Source organism: Protopterus annectens, chromosome 4.part1 (assembly GCF_019279795.1).
Source record: "Protopterus annectens isolate FY-2018-M chromosome 4.part1, PAN1.0, whole genome shotgun sequence".
NCBI classification, from domain to species: Eukaryota; Metazoa; Chordata; order Ceratodontiformes; family Protopteridae; genus Protopterus; species Protopterus annectens.
Window position 1 is genome coordinate 237,836,172 of NC_056734.1, and position 21,111 is coordinate 237,857,282.

Sequence of the window (21,111 nt, forward strand, 5' to 3'; positions counted from 1 at the left end):
CATCCGCCTATGTGGTACCGTTCCAGTAATCCGGCTATGGCTGCTGTGAGGGGATTTACGTGCCATAGGTACCACACTCTCCTGGTCAATGCCAACTGTATGCTGTCCCTCAGCTAAGGCCATTGGTAACGAGGGATGTATTGGCAGTATGAGTGTGCGCATAGATGGGGTTGACTGCTGTGTAGTGTCGATTGGTGGACCAACGACAGACCCTGTCAGACCTTCCTGTGCCACAATACATGTCTCATCTCCACTATCAGTGGCGGTGACATCAGGTTCCCTGCTGCATTCAGCCACCCCTAACTCAGCACCTGTGGAAGGAAGACAGGAAACACACTTTACAATCTGTATGTGATGTTAGCACACATGCACACATGAACACATGCACACATGAACATATGAACACATGCACATAAATACACTGCTCACCACAGCACATACACACACACACACCAGCAATCCAACATTAACACAATAGTGGGTGATGGTGGGTGACAGTATCACAAGGCAAACAGTCACCACTCACGTGTCAGCATGCAGAATATGTGTTGCTCAAGACTATGCAGTGCAAGTGCAGACAGGCCTATCTAATGACATTATACATGCCTTTGATGCGTATGTGTAGTTGTTCAGTGATTGGGTACACCCTGGAATAGAGTGTGTACATGGACACAACATTGCTGTGCAAGTATTATCCGCTCTGCAATGTCATGTGCACCATCACTCAATGGTATACATACCATGGCTGCATGTGTTATCTGTGTGACACATAGATTGCCATGTCTGATGACAGTGTCTGTGTCTATAGCAAATAACAGTGGGCACAGGTGTAGCGAATGCGTGCAATGTACAGACATGGGATGAGTGGTGCATGTAGACGTGATGGAATCCCAATGCTCGACATGGACATTGTACAGTGGTTATGGTGAGTGTGGGACATATTGCAGATATGTCAGTGCCAGCCACGGCATGGCATGCTACACGACTGCAACATTAAACACCTCACATACCCAATGTGTGTCATGTGACCTATACACCCAATAGCAGCCCAGGACATATATGTGACTCTTTGTACAGATGGCGACTGATGTGCAGAATGTGTATACTAGCATTTGTAAGCACACACACAGCATGCTAAGCATGGTGTGTATAGGTGCATATGTTTGTACACACAGAACAATGAGGTGCACAGCAAAGACTGCTATGTGTAGTACTGTGGTCACTGTAACCGGATGGGGTTTAGTACCATGTGCCATCATCATCATCATCATGCATCTTGTGGTCACTCACGGCTACTACTGTGTGACAGACCACCGCCTAGCATGCTGTACCTGAAATGCAGTGCCGTGGATACATTCACTATTACACAGCCACTTTGTACATGGGTGTATGAGGTGCCCAGTAGGAAGCATTGCCTCACATGACTGTGTTATGTGTTGAAGAGTGTTGCACAGCCCCATGATAGGCCTCTATCCCCAAGGTACGTCATGTGTGTGTGGATGACATGTGGGATACTGAAGTGTGACCTTACAGTGGGTGTGTGGTTACGCCATATGTAGCATGACTTTGTGCACTGCATGTGATCAATGTGTTATGTTGTGTACAGGTGTTGCAACTATGCCCATCCAATGTGCAGTACAGGGTTGCCACAACTGTCTGTCATGCTCTGTGTACTGCATGTCATTGAGGCAGCTACTGACATTACTGAGCTGTGCAACGTCTCACAGCAAACATGCATAGCATGCATTATGCGTAGGTGTGTTACGTGTACATGGCCTACACCTCACCTATGACATGCATATTTCATTACCAACATTGCAGGTATAACACACTCACCAGCATGGATCACCTGCCCTGCCGTCAGACCAGAGGGACCTACGAAAATATGAGAGGGTTCGTCAGTGGCCACATCTGTGGCATTGCTACAGTGGGTATGCTAAACTGCAGTACAACAACAGTCAACAGTCACAGGTGTAGGTGTGGGGATATTATTCAAACTATCCATATTGCACAACACTAAGCAGCTGAACTGCTAAACACACAGTACACATCTCACATACAAATAATCTAACAATACAGTTAACTGTAGTCTACAGATTGGGCATATTACCTGCTTGATCCAGGTGGATGTGCTGGGTGGCTCTGGCCTCCATTACAACACGTCAGTGGTTGTTGTAGCTGTTGTCCAGAAGCCACCATGCTTAGGAGCAGCTCCTCCGCTCTGGTGATGGGGGGAATGAATGGCCACTCCTCCACCTGTGGCAAGCCGCTGTCTTTGGATATCAGACGCACTCCGCTGGACTTGTCTAATTAAATCACTGCAGTGATGGCGTACCTGCTCATATGTCCGTTTATGCATGCCTATGTCATTTACCCGACTAACAAGTTCCTGCCACAGTGCAGTCCGCACCTGCTGGTGCTGGCTGCTTCTGGAGAAGAGTATTGTGTACCGCTGCAATAGGCTATCGAGTATCACCTCTTCCTCATCCGCTGTATACGCTGGGTTGCGGTGGTGGGCCATCTGGATGAAAAAGATATGAACAATATGTGTGAGAGTGTCCTGTGTCACACTTTACATCTTTACCCACAGATATCACTTTACTGCCATATATACCATCCTATTGTCTGTCAGAGGTTGCACACGTTCAATACCACTTATTGGTTCTCAGGCCACAACTAACTAACACTGCCTGGCAGACTCTATATATCACACCACTATACAACAGTACCCGACACACTCTTTGTGACACATTGCACAACCTCAAGACAGGGGTGTATATCACACCGATGCACGAACTGAGATGTCATCTATTACAATGGATGTATAGTACAGGTACAGTAGTACCAATCAACCACCCTTGTCATTGATGCCATAGCCCTGCCTAACAGATGTGTCCAGTTGTTACTATAGGTAGCATACTGCTGTAACAGACTATATAGGTTGCTGGATACACACATTTACCCTGCAACACACATATGATTGCAGCCATTGTACAGGCATAATCACACACACATCAGGCAAACATACAACGCACCACTGTATGCCAACACAGATGAGCATTACTTGTGTATCATACGGTGCTGTGTGCCACTACTTACACACCCTTATGTCTGTATTCTGTCCTCTGTGGAGACTACAGGAAACACACAGTGTTTCCAAGCAATGTAAACATACACCATACTGTGCTGTTTAGGCCTACAGCTTCAGGTAGTACTACAATTCATATTGGTGATGGATTCACCAGCAGTACCACTCACTAAGCATACATGTATTGCTTTAGCCTACAATGAGACACCACATTCGTCAACGGAGAACTACGTCATATCATCTGCCGTACTACTATGTGTGCCTAACAGTACATTACACATCAGTTGCTGTCCTCACAGCTAGGATAGGCACTACCATGTCAGATACAACATCACACTAAGCTATCACACCTTTACAGACCTTGCACACATTCAGCGTTACACTTATGCAACCTCACATAGCAGCTATTGCATTAAGTATATGTGTGAGTGCATAGTGTCATAGGTAGGTAATATGCTATTGGCCCTAGGGCCTACGGCAGCCTAGTCATATGCTACCCTGGCCTTTGACACACATGTACTTTGATTTCACTTGCCCCTGCCAAACTGAACCACAGAGGTGTTTCCTGTGGTGTATTACCAATCTCCCACACAATCATTAAGGGTATTTATAACAACTGCTAAGGAGGAGCCTTGTTCGCTATTGCTATGTGGTCTATTCCGGTGTATGGCATATCTCTGAGATGGGAACTTATCCCTCCAGCATGTGCAGTTTAGTGATCTGACAAGGTTTAGGGCCCTAGAGCGTGCATCCTGGAGGGATTGTGATATGTTGCCATGGTGGTTGTCACCCAGCTGGTTGTGACATAACTCTGTATGTCTGGCAGAGGTCACTTCTGTGTGGCCAGTATGCAATACAGTGTACTTGTGGTTTTGTGAGTCAGTCTGCATAGGGCATCTGTTTGCAGCCAGTATTACCCTCTGGGGGGGGTCTGTCTTTGGCCTGTTCACCTGGTGTAGTTGTCATGTGAAGTACATACTACACAGGGCATTGCGATGAGTACAGGGGAACTCTAGCCTATACGTCCATAGCTGACACACCTGCTGTCATGACACATACCACACAGACAGATTACAGGTGTAGTGTGGCACTGTCTTCATCAAAGTGGAGGCTACTGTCCACCTGTGTCCGATGTTCCCTTATCACACCTTCACTGTTAGGTACAGCTCTACCTATGCGGTAGTTAATGGGTACATTGTTTTGGGAAGGTTGAATGGCACTGCCGTATCAACACTTGTCTACAGTCTGTGCCTTGGTCACCACACACCTGCTGCGGTACATATGAACCCGTGTCTCTCTATCTCTCACTCTATATGTATATATCTATATATGTAGATATATATATATATATATATATATATATATATATATATTATATACATGCATATCTATACACATACATATCCATTGCTGTACACATGAATGTACATATAGGCACATGTACAGTCCACCTTTCATGGTACGGATATCACTTATGCGACTGTTGTGGGATGTACAGGTATGTGATTAAATTGCACAGTGTTGTGCAGAATGCATGTGGGTGTCCTCAGCCCTTGTAACATTAGCAGGCCTCACTAGCTGTAACACAGCAGATCTGACAAATCTGTCTCACAGCATTTAACCACCACGACAGATATCAACACTACCATAGCTGGCCTTAGGCATAGGCCAACTGTGCGGCCGCCTAGGGCGCCGCTCTAGCAGGGGTGCTTTTCCACTATTTATGTGGTGTAGTAAGACAAGGATGGGGGCACCAGGAAGTATGGTAGGGGGCACCGTGGAGCCCTTTTGCCTAGGGCACCAGTTGACCTACGGCTGCTCCTGCGCACTGCATGCTGTTTTTTAAGCCACACACTACAACCTACATGGATATATGCACATATCAACCTTCACTGACAGATATCTGCCCACCCTCCACTAACAGTTGCAGTATGTCCCTTGCCCTATGCACACGTGCAGATACAGATAGATACATACTGTTGCCACACATGGATGATTTGCAGTATGTAGAGTACTCTTCAGGAACATCTACAACATGCCAACACATACATGTGAGTTACATACCTTACCTTAGTATTTCCCTGCTCTGTGTGTTACGGTTTTGTAGGTTTTTTTATTGGTGTTTTTCTTTTGGTTTTCATCCTCTATTCAACGTTCTGTCTCTGTTTCTCACTCTGTTCTGTTCTGTCTCTGTCTCAGTTGTGTCTGTGTCCATATCTCTCTCTCTCTCTCTCTCTGTCTCATTCTCTATCTCACAGCACCTGCAATGATAGAATTGCATGTGTGGACTGCAGGTACACCCTGCTTTTCTAGGTATCTGCACTTGTGCATGTGACAGCCTCTGCACCAATTGCTGCCCACCATTCAGTAACTGCATGCAGCCTGCTGTTTGGTGATTGCATTACTCACTTTGATTGCAGCCCACTGCTATAAAATGCTAGGTTAGGTAGGCATAGCCCTTTCAGATTTCCAGGGTGGGGCCCATGCTTGTTTGCTCTGGGCACCGTTGCGTCAGTCTGAAGGTTGGTATATGTCTCTTATCTGATGCTAGGATTGTAGCCAGTTATATGCATGTTGTACTCAAATCTGAATGTTTCTGCTTCCAGTGCACACATCTCAGTGTAGACATGTACGCACCCCTCCAAATGCTAACACAGGATACATGGGAGTATGTACTTTTTTCTCACTTACACAAATAACTGCAATACAAATGTGGTTATTGCACTGTATTCCTGTGGCCAGTATTAATCCTGGTCTGATACTGTGTGGTGTTTGTAAGGTGCTACTGTAACATTATGCCCTGCTAGGATGGCTGGTTCTCCTTTCACAGTCATGTCATGCAATTCCACAACCACTGCTGGTAAAGACTCGCAGAAAAGGATTTGTGTTATACCATTCCTAATTTCCATTTACATTCCCTCATTGTAATGCATGATATATTTATTTCAGAACCAAGTTATTTGTATATCTGCTGTGGCTTAGTGGTAATTCATGCAGTCTATTGTTCAATGGTCTGGGGTTCGAGACTGGCAGATGTTTTTTCTTTTGCTGCTCAGCAGAACAACGGCCCTGCCATAGAGTGACTAAGGCACTTTTAAGCAGTTGTAAGCGGGTTTGCGTGGGTTTGCGCGATGCCTAGCGATGCTTAGCTAAGCGTACACATGCGCACACTGGCTTAATCCTGCTTACTACTGCATAAAAGTGCTTACTCCCGCTAACCCCCACACTAATTTATTTTAAAGAAAAGAAAATGGGAAGATAGGAAAGTGGTGAAAAAGGGGGCACAAAGAGGGACACACAGTAGGTAAACAAGCTCGGGATGTGCAGGACGGGTGTAGGGAAGGTCCATAGCTGCCCATTTCTTTAACAGCAACAGCTGTGCATATGCAATGAATTTGGAGTGAAATTTGAAACCTTCCACCCCTGGGAGAGGGGTGAGGACAACAAAGTATGTTGTACTGCCAATTCTAATTATCAGCTTACATGTTTGTCTGATGGACATGTGTGCGAAATGGGCAGCTATGTATGGGGTGTAATGTTTTTGTGGGTACAGATCACCCCTTTTTTTTTCAGGCGAGAGTGGGAAGTGAGGTAGAGAAAGTAAACAGACGTTTAATGACTCCAAATTAATGTTAGCGCTTTCGGCTAAATCAAATATTTAGCCTTCCTCAGACAAACAGCAGAACAGGAAATGACATTTCTTAAAATATATGTATAGAACCAATTGAAATAAAGTGCATTTAGTAATTAGTTGTAACTAAGGTTACCTTAAAGTAGTATAATCCATTGCGAACATTATACTACTTTAAGGTAACCTTAGTTACCTTAAACGTCTGTTTATTTTACGAAGTAGTCTCTCATAGTGTTCTTGTTCGTTGTTACGCTCTTTTGGTTCAACAGTTTTTTCGTTTGTGGTTAGGTAGAGAAAGTAGGTATGTCCGGGGAGGTAGGTTGGGAAGGTAAACAGACAAGACAGACAAGACGCATACAGGGGCGGTGTATGACACATGGAGTGGGTGAACACAACTGACGGGATCAGATGTTTGGAAAATGCAAAGCCCATGAGCCCACAGATGGTAACAGTGGAATGGTAACAGTGGAAATGAGATCCCCACCCATGGGCAGTCACCACTGAACCTTCACAGCCCTGAGGGTGTCTGTGCTGGGGGCTGCGTAGGACAGGCAGACTCACCTGTGAGACGCACCACTCTCGCCTCAAGCTGGCATAGGGGATCAGCGATGGAATGCTGGATCTCCCTACACACTACAGCCCGGACCCTTCGAAAGGTGACAGGTGGCCCTTCTCCTCCCACGCTTGCACGGAGGGGACGAGCCCCATTCCCTGCAGCGCTTCCACCCGAAGGTGGCATAGGACCAATGGAGGAGGGGAGCCCGGGCTGGGCAACTGACCTGCTGGTGCCAGGTGCACTCGCCGGCTGAGGAGGGACAGGTGGGTCCGCTGTGACCGGCCTTCCCATATGTTCTGTGATAAGGTGTGTTTAATTACAACATAAGCAAAACAGCATTCCAGATTAGTTGTAACAGCATGCAATAATATTCCCATTAACCCAACACACCAAGGGTACAACAGTTGAACAGCAAGCATAACACATGCATATATTGAACCATAGTGGTTATTCCAACAGCATGCAGGGATGTTTGGTAGCAACAGGCCACCATGATTGTGGTGTTTAAACAGGGCACATGCATCAACGTGAATGCAAATATTTATAGAACAATAGGACATATGTCCCAACAAATATTTAAGATTACACATACCCATTGAGGTGTGGAATTGCATGGTTTATGCACACACAGTAGGGTGTATAAAAAAACCTCGGTTAACATCTTATAATGACCTTTTAGTCTACACTACATTCCTAGTGACTGCAAGTGTATATCCCCTACATGTATTATTCATCTTGCCACCATGCATTAGGTTGTGTAATGGGTTTGGCTAGTTCAATATATGCCTGACCTATATCTGACATACTAACTGTCCAGGACGCAGATGTTACTACTACATATTTCTTGATTGCATTTATATTTCTTTATCTACATATCTGGGGTGTTTTCACATGACATTTTCACTTCGATTTGTACAGAACCCTGCATTTCTTGACACACACTCACATTTCTGGGGAAAAAATAACATGCTACATGTGTGCCAGGTTTACTTATTCATGCCAGCCAGTAACTGACTGTTGTGGACTATATATATGTTTCACAGCTACTAGTACTTCCATCACCCACTTTATATTGGACTGCACAACTCTGGGTACTGTTTGTATATTGCAAGGGTACAACAACATTTCAGACTCTGTGACACAGACACACTCTGGGTTTTAGACCTTTATTAATGACATTACACACTTTTCCACAGGCTCACTCCTTTATTTGTTTTAACGGTGTATATGGCAGACATGTTCAAGACATATTATACCTTTATTAATAGGTTAGAACAATCTTTTTTCAGGCTCACTCACTTATTTTCTATGACAGTGCCTGCAGTGATATTATTCCAGACATATGTTACCTTTCTTAATGGGTTACTACACTCTTGTTCTGCCTCTCTGACGTTTTTATCTGACAGTACATGCAGAGGACTTATTCAGGCAATTTTATGGCTGTATTATTGGACTACAACACTTTCTTTCATGCTCTCTCCCATATTTTATATAACATTACATGCAGATTAATCACTAACCTGCCTGGTGGCGCAGCCTTAGCAGCCTATCAGCATAGGCTTGCTGATTCGTAGCACGGTCACCTGCAGCTGTAAAGGAAATGAAGGGATATTGAGACATACCTATCCGTTATACATACTCCATTATCAATTCTTACATACTGCATTCCATGGCTACATACTCAGTTGTGGGGCATCCCGCATCCCATGGGCCTCCTGTATCTATTGGTTCAAGTGGTCCTGCTTTCGTCTCTTCAGGTCTGCATGGTGGTGACGGACCTGCTCACCAGTCCGAGGAACGCCTGTGGCACTGGTGAGGTCACGAGCTAACCGGTTTCAAGCCTCTGCCTTGTACTCCGTCACTTGGAACTGGCCCTGCAGGAGTCTTGTCTCGTGATGGTGGACAAAGAGCCAAACCATGTATTTGGACTCCTCGATGTCCTAACGTTGCGCTCAGAAGCGTGTTCCCTCTCCGACACCAGACATTCTAACTGCAGATGTAAGCTACAATCAGTTATGGCGTGTATTCCCGCCTCTGGGGCTTAAATATGCCGCATTTCCCACATGTGATTGACCGTTTTGTAAAATTCTCGGCTGACTGATGACCTGCTTAGTAATGGTTAAACTACCATTCGTAAGTATATGAATGTTAATAGTGGCTGTTTCCCCTATGTTGTCATGGCTTAGTGGTTCTGTACTTTGCTTCTGATGCACAGAGTCCTGGGTTCGTACCTTGTCATTCATTTTATTTTCATACTATCCAGACAGACTAAGGGGTGTGGCTGCATTTAAGCAACTTTGCTCTACGTTGCTCCTCGGTGCCCTACAGTGCCCTGGTTGGCGCGGCGCTCACGTCTGCGCAAACACATTGCGCTGGGTAAAGCGCCATTGAACTATGGACAACACTATTGCGCTAGGTAAAGCGCTATTAAACTATGGGCAACTCTATTGCGCCGGGTGAAGTGCTATTAAACTACGGGCAACTCTATTGCGCTGGGTGAAGCGCTGCTTAACTGCAGGCAATTTTATATCAGGATCCTTTAAAATATTTATTTTGTTCACTGATACATTGGCCATTTCACTGCTTTTTAGTAATGTTTAAACATATTTGACAGGTATTATTTCATATACTGATTTAAAAAATAAATACGAAGGGGAGTGGTGGGACTCGAACCGTGAATGCATCTTCTTTGTGCGAACGCTCTACCATTACGCTATTGCTATTTGGTGTGATTTGCATTAAAATTCTTTCTTATGCTCTTCCATGTCAGAATTGCTAACTCTAGCTAAGCAATGGGCACACCCGCGCACACACACGTAAATACGGGCAGCTATTTTGGGGATTTAAAAAAATTAATTTAATATTTTGTGTTTTAGAACTGTGATAGGGGTTTACAATATCAGGGAGTGTGGTGTTGGGTGCATGGGCATTTGAGCGGACTCGCTCTTGTGTGTGTGTGCTTTGTTTAGTTTTAAAACACTTGCAGGGGCGTGGACATTTAGACTGCTCGGCAGTCGGACATGCCCCCTGCTTTCTTACACGGTCCGTGTAAGACTTACGGTTGAGTCAGCGTGCCCTCATGCATATTCATGGCACGCTGACGTCATACCGTTCAACCGCAGCCTCCGAGTAAGACTTATTAAGTCTTACACAGAGGATTCGTGAATCCGGGTGATTGTTTTTTTTTATTTGTCTGAGACTGTCCTTCAATGTTTTTTAAAATATTTCCTGTGTTTTGAACTCTGAAGTCACTGTGAATATATACTTAGTATTTTCTTGTTCTTTTATTATTAAATATATTTAAACCTTTCATTGTGGCTGATCTTTGTAGAGATATTTAAGTTTTGAGAGTATTTGTATATTTATTTGGTAACACTGTTTGGCCACTCCTAACAGCCTTGCTCTTGGTCAAACTATCATTTGTATTAATATTAGTTTCACTCTGTATATTGGGTAGCCTTGGAAGAGCTTTAAGGTAGCTGGCAGGAGTGTCTGATGGCAGTCATAACCAGCTGGGAAGAAGGGGGCATAGCTAGTAAACCTGCGACTGCCTTTCCTAGGTGTGTGTGTGTGTGTGTGTGTGTGTGTGTGTGTGTGTGTGTGTGTGCGCAAACATGTTGTGTTTGTGGCCTATATAAGTGATATGCTGACAGGGCAACAATGCAGATTTTTCTAAATTTATTGTGATACCTAGCCTGGAGCAAGTGATTGCGCAGCCCTGGCTTGCATGAGGTGATGCCTGGTGGAAGCAGTGAGGAGCCAGTCGTCTAGATCTGGAAACACCTGGAATCCCTGGCGTCTCAGGTGAGCCGTAGCCACTGACTGCATTTGGTCCCTGGGGGCTGTGGTCTTAAGTGAGCTCTGAACTGATAATGACTCAAGCCAGAGAGCTGCATCTGGAAATACTGTGTGTGTACCTGTTATCCTCACAGTGAACATCCCTCCACAGGTGTCAGTGGTGAGGGTTGATGCTCCTTGATTACTGGCCCAGAGGTGGGATATCCACGTCACATATTGTTTAGCAGTGGTAGGTTGTCACAGATGTATATATGGTTGCTGGGATGGATGACCTTGTGTAGCAGCTGGGTGCTTGGATGGATTGAGTGGAACAGCAAACTTATGTGCATCAAGGGGTTGAGCAAAGGTAATTCTGCAAACTCTGGATATGACTGTCTGTACCCACTTGTCTTGTAGCAGGTGATGCAGCTAACTACTGTCTTTAAACAAAAATATGAAACTCACAAGAAGAAACTCCCTGCAAGGAAAGGTCTAATTAGAGATTTCGCCTTAGCATGGAAAAAGAAGTTATGTACCTGCCATAACGTTCCATGTTAGTTGTCTTCTTCGCACTCTTCTGACCCTTGGGGTTGGTCAGGAAGGAGTGGCGGCCTCCGACTCAGCCATCTTCAATAGCTCGAGAGCTGTTTATTGGCTCAAGGCTACCCCATATCCCATGATGCCTGGCGCTAGCTACCCAGATATCGTTTGAAAAAGCTATTCTAGACATAACCAAGGAAGAATTCTGCCTAGTAGCCCCATGGATGTAACTATGAATCTATCTAAGCAGAAAGGACAACCAGAGAAGGTTCAGGCAATGAAATCGGAATAAGGGAGCTCCTCTCGATCCATTAGGATAGGGGGATGGAGGGTGGAATGCAAGAAAGAAGGCGAGAAGAAGACAACTAACATGGAACGTTATGGTAGGTACATAACTTCTTTATGTTAAGTTGTCTATCTCGCTTTCATTCTTGCTGGTTGGGACAGCGTCCCTAGCACCTACTATCCTGGGTGGCTCAATGGAACAGACTCTTCAGAACAGTGGAACCAAAATCAGCCCTGTTCCTGGAAGCAATATCTAATTTGTAATGAGAAATGAAGGTATGTGGGTTAGCCCACGTAGCAGCTGCACAGACATATTCCATGGGCAACCTAGATTGGAAGGCCACTGAGGTAGCCAATGTCCTAGTGATTGGCCTTTAGGTTTGGTAGATAATTTCTTGTTTCTCAGCTGGTAAATGAATGAAATAATGTGAGACAACCATCTAGATAATGTTACCTTTGAGACTGGAAGGCCCTGTCTGCCCTCAGCATAGGAAAGGAAGAGTTGGTCCGACTTCCTGATGTCTTTTGACCTATGCAAATAAAAACGCAGCTGTCTGTGAACATCCAACTGGTGCAATTTATATTTTATGTTACTGGTGTGATTAGGAAAGAACACAGGAAGGTCTATGGACTGATTCAAATTATTTTGTGTACAGACCTTAGGAAGGAAGGAAGGATTGGTCCTTAGAGCGACCCTATCATTATGGAAAACTAAGTATGGGGGACGAATACATAGAGCCTGAAGCTCCGAAAAACATCTGGCAGAAGTAATGGCTACCAGAAAGAGAGTCTTCCAGGATAAAAACTTAATGGAGCAAGATGCTGCAGGTTCAAAAGGCGGCAAGATTAGGGAAGCTAGCACCAAGTTTAGATCCCACAGAGGTGGGGGATCCCTCACTGGGGGCCTGAGCAGAGTGGTTCCTTTGAGGAAGGCTTTACACAGCTTGAGAGACATGATGTTATTAGAAGACAACCCAATGTGAAAATTCGAAATGGCAGCTAACTGAACCCTAATTGTAGCAGAAGCGGAACCAGAATGAAAGAGTACCGCTAAAAATTCAAGAATCTCGTGGACAGGGGCTGAAAAGGGATCTATATTCTTAGCCTCTGCCCAGCAAGAAAAACATTTCCACTTGCTAGCGTAAGTTTTCCTAGTTGTGGATTTGTGCGATGAGATAATAATTTCCCGCACAGAGGAGGAAATATTAGGAAGCCTGGCTAAGGTTGAAAGTGGAGCAACCAAGCTGTGAGCTGGAGTGTTTGAAGGGATCGATGCAGTCTGCCCGACTGATGAATCAGTAGATCTGGAATAGGATCCAGAATCCAAGGCTGCTCAAGAAGATAATGATGCAGGAATGGGAACCATATCTGTTGAGACCAGTAAGGGGCAATGAGGATCATTTTGCAACTCAATGCAGTTGCTCTCTGTATGAGTTTGGGTATTAGGGGAAACGGAGGAAAGGCGTAAAGAAGTCCCTGAGGCCAATCATAGACTAGACCATCTCTGGGGGAGTGGCCTGGAAGTGGAAGAAGGGGGAAGAAATTGCTGCACTTGCTGTTGAAAGGTGTGACGAACAGGTCGTAACAAGGCTGACCCCATTTGCAAAAGATTTGTTCCACAATTACCTGATTCAGAGACCACTCGTGAGGCATGAGAATTGCTCTGCTGAGCCTGTCTGCGATGATGCTGGAACTCCCAGGGATGTGCGTTGCGATCAGAAAACGTTGGGAAGAGATCGCCCACTGCCAGAGTCTGAGTGCTTCTTGACATAGAGGATAGGACCTGGTTCCGCCCTGCTTGTTGACGTACCACACCACTGACATATTGTCCGTTTGAATTGCAATGGTCCCGGGAAGGAGAGAGTCCTGAAGGGCTTGCAACACTAAAAGCACGGCTCTCATCTCCAAGACATTTATATGCAAATGGTACTTGTGAGGCTGCCAGGTGCCTTGGACTGTCCTGCCCTGATAATGCCCCCCCCCCTATCAGGGAGGCATCCGTAGTCACTGTGGTGACTGGAGGGGGTAGCACAAATGGTCTGCCCTGGGACACTGATGGGGAGACCATCCACCAAGAGAGGTGCTTCTTGCATGCTTCTGTGATCATAATCTTGTGAGATATGGGAAGCTGTTGTAAGGACCACTGTGTGAATAGAGGCCACTGGAGGATTCTCATGTGAAAGCGGGCCAGGGGGACAAAAAGAATTGCTGATGCCATGGAACCCAGTGTTCGGAGGACAAACCTGACTTGAATCGTTTTTGCATGTTAATAAAATCTGTACTTGTTGGCGAATTAGTGATACCCTGTCTGGTGGAAGGTTCGCAAACATGTTCCTGGTATTTAGATTTGCGCCTATATAAGTGATATGCTGACAGGGCAACAATGCAGATTTTTCTAAATTTATTGTGATACCTAGCCTGGAGCAAGTTTTGATAGTGCAGTCCCTGGCTTGCATGAGGTGATGCCTGGTGGAAGCAGTGAGGAGCCAGTCGTCTAGATCTGGAAACACCTGGAATCCCTGACGTCTCAGGTGAGCCGTAGCCACTGCCATGCATTTGGTGAACACCCTGGGGGCTGTGGTGAGACCGAAGGGCACAGCTCTGAACTGATAATGACTGGCTCCCAGCCAGAAGCTAAGGTATCTTCTGGAGCACCTGTGCATTTTGATGTGGTAGTATGCATCCTGAAGATCTATAGAGCACATCCAATTGTCCTGACCCAGGAAGGGTACAATGGACTGTAGCATGACCATCCGAAACTTTGTTCTTTGTACAGACCTGTTTAGTCTGCTGAGATCCAGAATGGGTCTCCAGTCCCCTGTCTTTTTTGGTAACAAAAAGAACCTTGAGTAAGTTCCGGATCCGATCTGGTCTGCTGGGACTTCCTGGATGACCCTTTTGTGTAGCAGCTTTGAAATTTCTTTGGCTGCTTGGTCCCTTAGATTGAGTGGAACATCTGGAAGGGACTTATTTGACGATAACGGGGGTTGAGCAAAGGTAATTCTGCAAACTCTGGATATGACTGACTGTACCCACTTGTCTTGAGTTAGATTCTGCCAGGCTTTGGGGTACAGCGAAAGTCTTCCCCCGACTGCCTCCAGAGGCGGGCAGCCGGGCAACCCTTCAGGGATGCTGAAAGGGCTTCTCAGAGAAGGATTCTCTGCTGCCCTGGTACTGCGGACCCCCCTGCCCCGAGGGCAGCGTCTGTTATTGTTCCCTCCTCTGTCCCTGGAGGGGAGTGTGTCAGGCAAGGCTTCCTGAGATTTACGGAACCACACTTTTCCACTCTTCTGACCCTTGGGGTATGGTCAGGAAGGAGTGGAAAAACGGACTCCCACGGCAGAGAGAGTCTTGCCTTCCTGTTCACACCTGGTTAGTGTGTCCTTCACCTATGGTCCAAAGAGAGCGGAGCCATCAAAGGGGGTATCGGTGAAAGACGCTCTGAAGGGTTCTGCAAAATTACATAGCCGCATCCATGCGTGCCTCCTAAGGGCGACACCTGTGCCTGCGGCTCTACTCGCACCTTCAGCTGCATAAGAAATGAGCCTCATGGAGGAGTTAACAACTGAATTCAGAGTCGCCAGCTGGGAGGCCACCTTAGCTTGAGCCCCACACAGCTGATGGATCTTGGAGGGTATCTCCAAGTTCTTTAAGGAGATCCCACTGAAGGTGGGTGAAATGGCTCAAATAATTCAGAGACTTCATCGAGAAGGTCGCTGAAGCAAACATTCGCTTCCCATATCTGTCCATAGTCCTAGACTCCTTGTTAGGAGGATGGACAGATGACGAAGTTTCTGCCAACTCCTTCTTTGTGGCTGCTGCTACCACCATGGCATCAACAGGTACGCCCTTAGATAAAATTTGTCTTGAGGTGCAGTTATAAATTTAGCAGGTCTCCTGGGGGTTGGTTCCACTGTGTCTGGAGCTGACCACGCCTTCCGAGCCACCACAGACATAAGTGGGTCGAAAGGCGGAGACACCCAGGAGGTGGAGGGTCGGGAACCAAACGCGTCCAGAAATACCGACTCATCCTCGGAAGGGGCTAGGGTATTCCAGTTTCCCCTCTGCTTAAGGATTTCAAGGATGACTGAGAAGGAGACATCTTCAGAGGGGGATCTCGGGGACCCTTCCGAATCCTCTAAGTCGGTATCTGATGTGACAGACTCAGGGAAGTCAACGTGCTTCCTCCTGCACTTCCTATTATGAGGTGGCTCCTCTGAGTGATCTTTGGAAGAGGAAGGAAACACCCAAAGGGATGCCCTGGAGCGCTGGTTCCCCACGCTTGGGGTCAGGAGGAGGGGCAGATGCAGACACAGGCACCATAGGGGGAGGAGCCGATGGGGTTGATCATGGGACTGGCTCAGAGGCCAGTACACTCCTCATGACTTCAAAGGCGTCCCTGTCCGGACGCAGAGAAGACTTTGGTTCCGAAGAAATCAGAATCCCTCTCCGCACCAAGGGGGACGGCTCCGAAGCCAATGTAGGAGCCGAGCTCACCTGCGCCGAAGCTCCGAGAGGGAGGTCAGGGTCGGACAAGGGTCCGATGCCACTCGCCCCCTGGGAGCTGACGAGGGAGTCCCAGCGCCCAGATCCCTCCAAGGATGGGACCAAGGATGGGGTCGGAGCCGACGACGGAACCGAAGGAGATGGTATCGGAGCCAACTATTCCACGACTCGAACCCCAACGAACTCCGGCTCCGAACTCAAGGAGGAGTCGGAGGAGGAATATTTGCAGAAGTGGACGGAGCCGACACCTGATGAGGGGGGCTGGACAACATTTTTGCTAGGGCCTGCGATTTCAGCAACCTGCTGACCACTCTCTCCAAATCATGATCTAAAAGTCTGGAGGGCCGAGAGGAGTGAGAGGACTTATGACTGCGCTCCGACTGGAGCAGAGGTGACCGTAGAGCAGTGCGTATCAACTCCAAGGAGGGAGACCTAGATCTTTTTCGACTCACGGATGGCTCTGAAGTTCTTGTTGGAGCCAACTATGAGGGAGGCACATCGGCTCCAGCCGGAGCTGAGGAGGATGGTGCTGCTTCACCCAACGACAGCTCAGAACTTGGAGCCGAAGACTTGGGTGGCTTGGTGGATTTCGCAGGCTGAGTCTAAGCCGGTGAATCCTGTGGCTTCAGCAAACCCCGAAGGATTAACTTATTTCTGCGCTCCTGCAGGACCCTTGGGCTGAAAGCATGACAGACCGAACAAGAGTCCTGCAGGTGCACCGAGCCCAGACAGTAGACACAAAAAGTGTGACCATCTGTCAGAGACATCTTCTGACAGCATGAGTTACACTTCTTGAATCCAGACACTTTAGTATCCTTGGACATATTACCACACACACACCCCAAGGAGAAAATACACACACACACACAAGCCAAAAAGCAAGTTAGCAGGTATAACTAACTAAATTATACAGCTCACACACACTAACAAAAAACTTAGTAAGTCTACTACTACTGACACTACCTAAAAACGATCTATATGTTTTATATATATATATATATATATATATATATATATATATATATATATATATATATATATTTTTTACAACTAGAATAAAACGAAAAGGGTTAGCCTCTAACTTAAATGGCTACCCTACCACTAAAGGAAGGGAGGGGGAAGTGTGGGGAAAACTCTCTAAATAAAATGAGTTTTCAAGAAAAACAAGAGGGATAAATGCTATGTAGGGAATCTAGCTTGGGGAATAGTACAACTAAGTAATTAGGTACACTATAAAGAAAAAACTTTAGTAAAATTAGTAAAAATACAATAAAGCATACGAGCCTGAGCCAGTAAGACAACCTCACAGTCTGAAGCGGCAAACGAGATCTGGGTAGCTAGCGCCAGGCATCATGGGATATGGGGTAGCCTCGAGCCAGTAAACAGCTGTCGAGCTATTGAAGATGGCCGAGTCGGAGCCGAGGATCGGCTCCGAACCCCAACCAGCAAGAATAAAGGCGAGATAGACAACTTAATATCAAGCATTTGTGCTTTATCTAAAGAGGAAACTGCGCAAGCAATCACCACTACCTCACTTATTACAAATTGCTAGCACAAACGCTTCACTGCTTCACAATGAGTATACCTTTGATACCGATATTAGCAGCAGATATCAAAATATGATTGCTGTCAGATCTACAGCTAGAAACTGAGTATTTTTTTTTACTTCTGATATCATCTATGGGGAAAAAAATAGAATTTATTTAAAAATTAGAAGTTATCTAAGTCACATTCCACAGTCAGCCAAATGCAGAAGTAAAGGATAAGATTCTGATTTTTACTAGTTTAGCTCAATATCTATTTCATTTTGTTAACTGGGATAAATTCCAGTGACGCAAAGGATCATATTACAGAGGAACTCAGGGAGAGAGATGTACCATATACACCAAAGCACAGTTTGGAATGGCTAGACATATTATACATTATGCCTCTGGGAGAAGGTAAGAAACAGAAGTACCCAGAGAAAACACAAGTAACCATGTCAAAAACTTTCAGAATACATATGGTCAGTAGCTTCCCAAGAAGATGACCAATCTAAAACACAGAAGGCCACAAACTATAACACTTTCAGAAAGCCATAAGAAAGACTTTGAAGTGAACATTTGGCCATTGTGGGCTAATCTTTATCATATAAGTTTAACATCAAAATGCTCAACTAAATCATTTGGATAGCACAGCAGTATACTGAAGGCACCATAATAGTCTATCTATGATCTGGTTCCTACATGATGGCCCCTTTGAGGAATTAATTAGAAGCAAATGCAAAAAACGTGATTTGCTGTTATGTTTTGTTGACAAAGGCATCCTAAACATACATATATAATTTGGAAAAAAGGCCTGTGCTGTGAAATGTGGGAAATTATAAAAGAGTAACACAGTCAATGATGAGCAGATGAGTAAAAAGTAAATACGTGTAACTTCGCACAAACTATGCAGATCAGTAAAATGGCCAAGTAATTTGCTCTTTTATCATCCCAATTTATTTCACAGTGAAGAAATGTGTAATATTTTACAAATACCACACTGGCTACTTTGTATCTACTAGATTAGAGATATACTTCTTGTATAGTATCCTTTGAACACAAATGACTACATCTAGATTTAAATGAACTGATTTGCAACTCATAGCACAGTCAGGAAAAGTGATTTTAAGAAAAGTAGCAGAACATTTAGTAAACTTTGTATTTTAGCTTAGACGCAAACATATTTTTGTAAAGTGATCCAAGCATGTTCAGTCAGTCAGAATGGTAAATTATAATGAAAAAAATAAACATGATGTTTTAGATGTATATTCAACTTTCTTGAAAGGATCCATCTTACCTCAAAATCAATATCAGAGCAGCAACTGCATACAACACATGGACCAGTAATTTTCAGCATGTCCTCCTTTCTCTCATTCTGAATGGAAAATTTGGGCAAACAAGGGTGCCACTGCTGGGCAACATACCCAACTGTCACGCCCGGTGGAGCCTGAACCTCAAGCTGTAAAAAAATAAACCATTTTCATAATAAATCATTTGAACTTGTCCTGTGTGTACCTACCATAACGTTCCATGTTAGTTGTCTTCTCTCACCTTCTTTCTTGCTGGATGGGTTCGGAGCCGATCCTCGGCTCCGACTCGGCACTTGCTAAGCTCAAGAGTCACTTCCACCAGCTCGAGGCAGTCCCATATCCCATGATGCAAGGCGGAGATTATCCAGATCTCGTTTGGTAGCTAGAGGAAAAAATACCTACTATCTTCCCCCAAGGGAAGAAGAACAACTAACCTGAGAAAAAACTGTAAGGGGAACCCAGGTAACTAAGTGCAGAGCTAACTGGTGTCCAAGGGAGAAATCTCCCAGAGAAGAGGATAGTTCAAGGTCTGTCCAGGCTAGGGGGACAGGAGGGACGCAAGAAAGAAGGCGAGAGAAGACAACTAACATGGAACGTTATGGTAGGTACATAACTTATAAATGTTAAGTTGTCAATCTTGCCTTCATTCTTGCTGGATGGGACCGCGTCCCTAGCACCTCTATCCTGGGTGGCTCAATGGAACAGACTCTTGAGAACTGTGGAACCAAAACTCGCCCTGTCCCTGGAGGCCAAATCCAATTTGTAATGTGAGATGAAGGTATGAGGGGTGGCCCAAGTGGCTGCTGCACAAATAGTGTCTAAGGGTAGTCTAGCCTGAAAGGCTGTAGATGTGGCTAGGCCTCTGGTAGAATGTGCTTTTGGTATTGAGATCAGCTGTTTGCCCCTAAGCTGATAAATATAAGAAATAGTGGAAGACAGCCATCTGGATAAGGTCACCTTAGAAACAGGGAGACTTTTCTTATTTTCAGCATACGAAAGAAAAAGCTGATCAGACTTTCTAGATTGCTTTGTTCTGTCCAAGTAATATCTGAGTTGGCGATGAACATCTAGGCAATGCAATTTTTGTTCCGCCCTGTCAGAATAATTGGGAAAAAATACTGGAAGATCAATAGATTGGTTTAAATTTGTCTTAGAAACAACCTTGGGCAAAAAGGACGGATTAGTTCTCAAAGATACTCTATCCTTGTGGAAGACCAAGTAAGGGGGACGAACACAGAGAGAATGAAGTTCAGACACCCTTCTAGCCGAAGTAATAGTAACTAGAAAGAGTGTCTTCCAAGAGAGAAATTTTAACGAGCATGTAGCAGCCGGTTCAAAAGGGGGAAGTATTAAGGATGCCAGCACTAAATTTAGATCCCACTGCGGTGGAGGATCCCTAACAGGGGATTTAAGTAGGAAGATCCCTCTGAGAAGGGCTTTGCAAAGTTTGTGAGACATAATGTTCTGGTCTGCAAATCCGACATGAAAATTCGAGATTGCTGCCAGCTGGACTTTAACTGTGGAAGAAGAAGAACCAGAGTGAAAAATTTCAGCTAGGAAGTCCAAAACTGACTGAATAGGGGCAGTAAAGTGATCTATGTTCTTAGACCTTGCCTAAAAGGAAAAACGTTGCCATTTGCTAGAGTAAATCCTTCTGGTAGAGGACTTTAGAGAAGCTACTATGATATCCCTAATGGGATTAGAGATCATAGGAAGCCTGGCTAAGGAAGGAAGTGGAGCAACCAAGCAGTGAGGTTGAGGGAACGAATGGACCGGTGCAGTTGTCCCGACTGGTGGGTCAGAAGATCTGGAACTGGGTCCAGATGCCAAGGCTGCACTAAGAGATGTCGATGAAGGAACGGGAACCAAATTTGTTGAGGCCAGTAAGGCGCAAT

General features: G+C 45.3%; 1 protein-coding gene across 2 annotated transcripts in view; it reads right to left on the minus strand.

The window, feature by feature from the left end:
- The window catches only part of LOC122800826 (phospholipid scramblase 2-like), a 1,997,253-nt gene that overhangs the window by 84,672 nt on the left and 1,891,470 nt on the right, over positions 1 to 21,111 (minus strand). For both annotated transcript variants that reach the window (XM_044070115.1, XM_044070114.1), the window contains one exon: positions 19,204 to 19,365. In XM_044070115.1, coding sequence (XP_043926050.1) covers positions 19,204 to 19,365 — 162 coding nt within the window. The remainder of the gene's footprint in view (positions 1 to 19,203; positions 19,366 to 21,111) is intronic.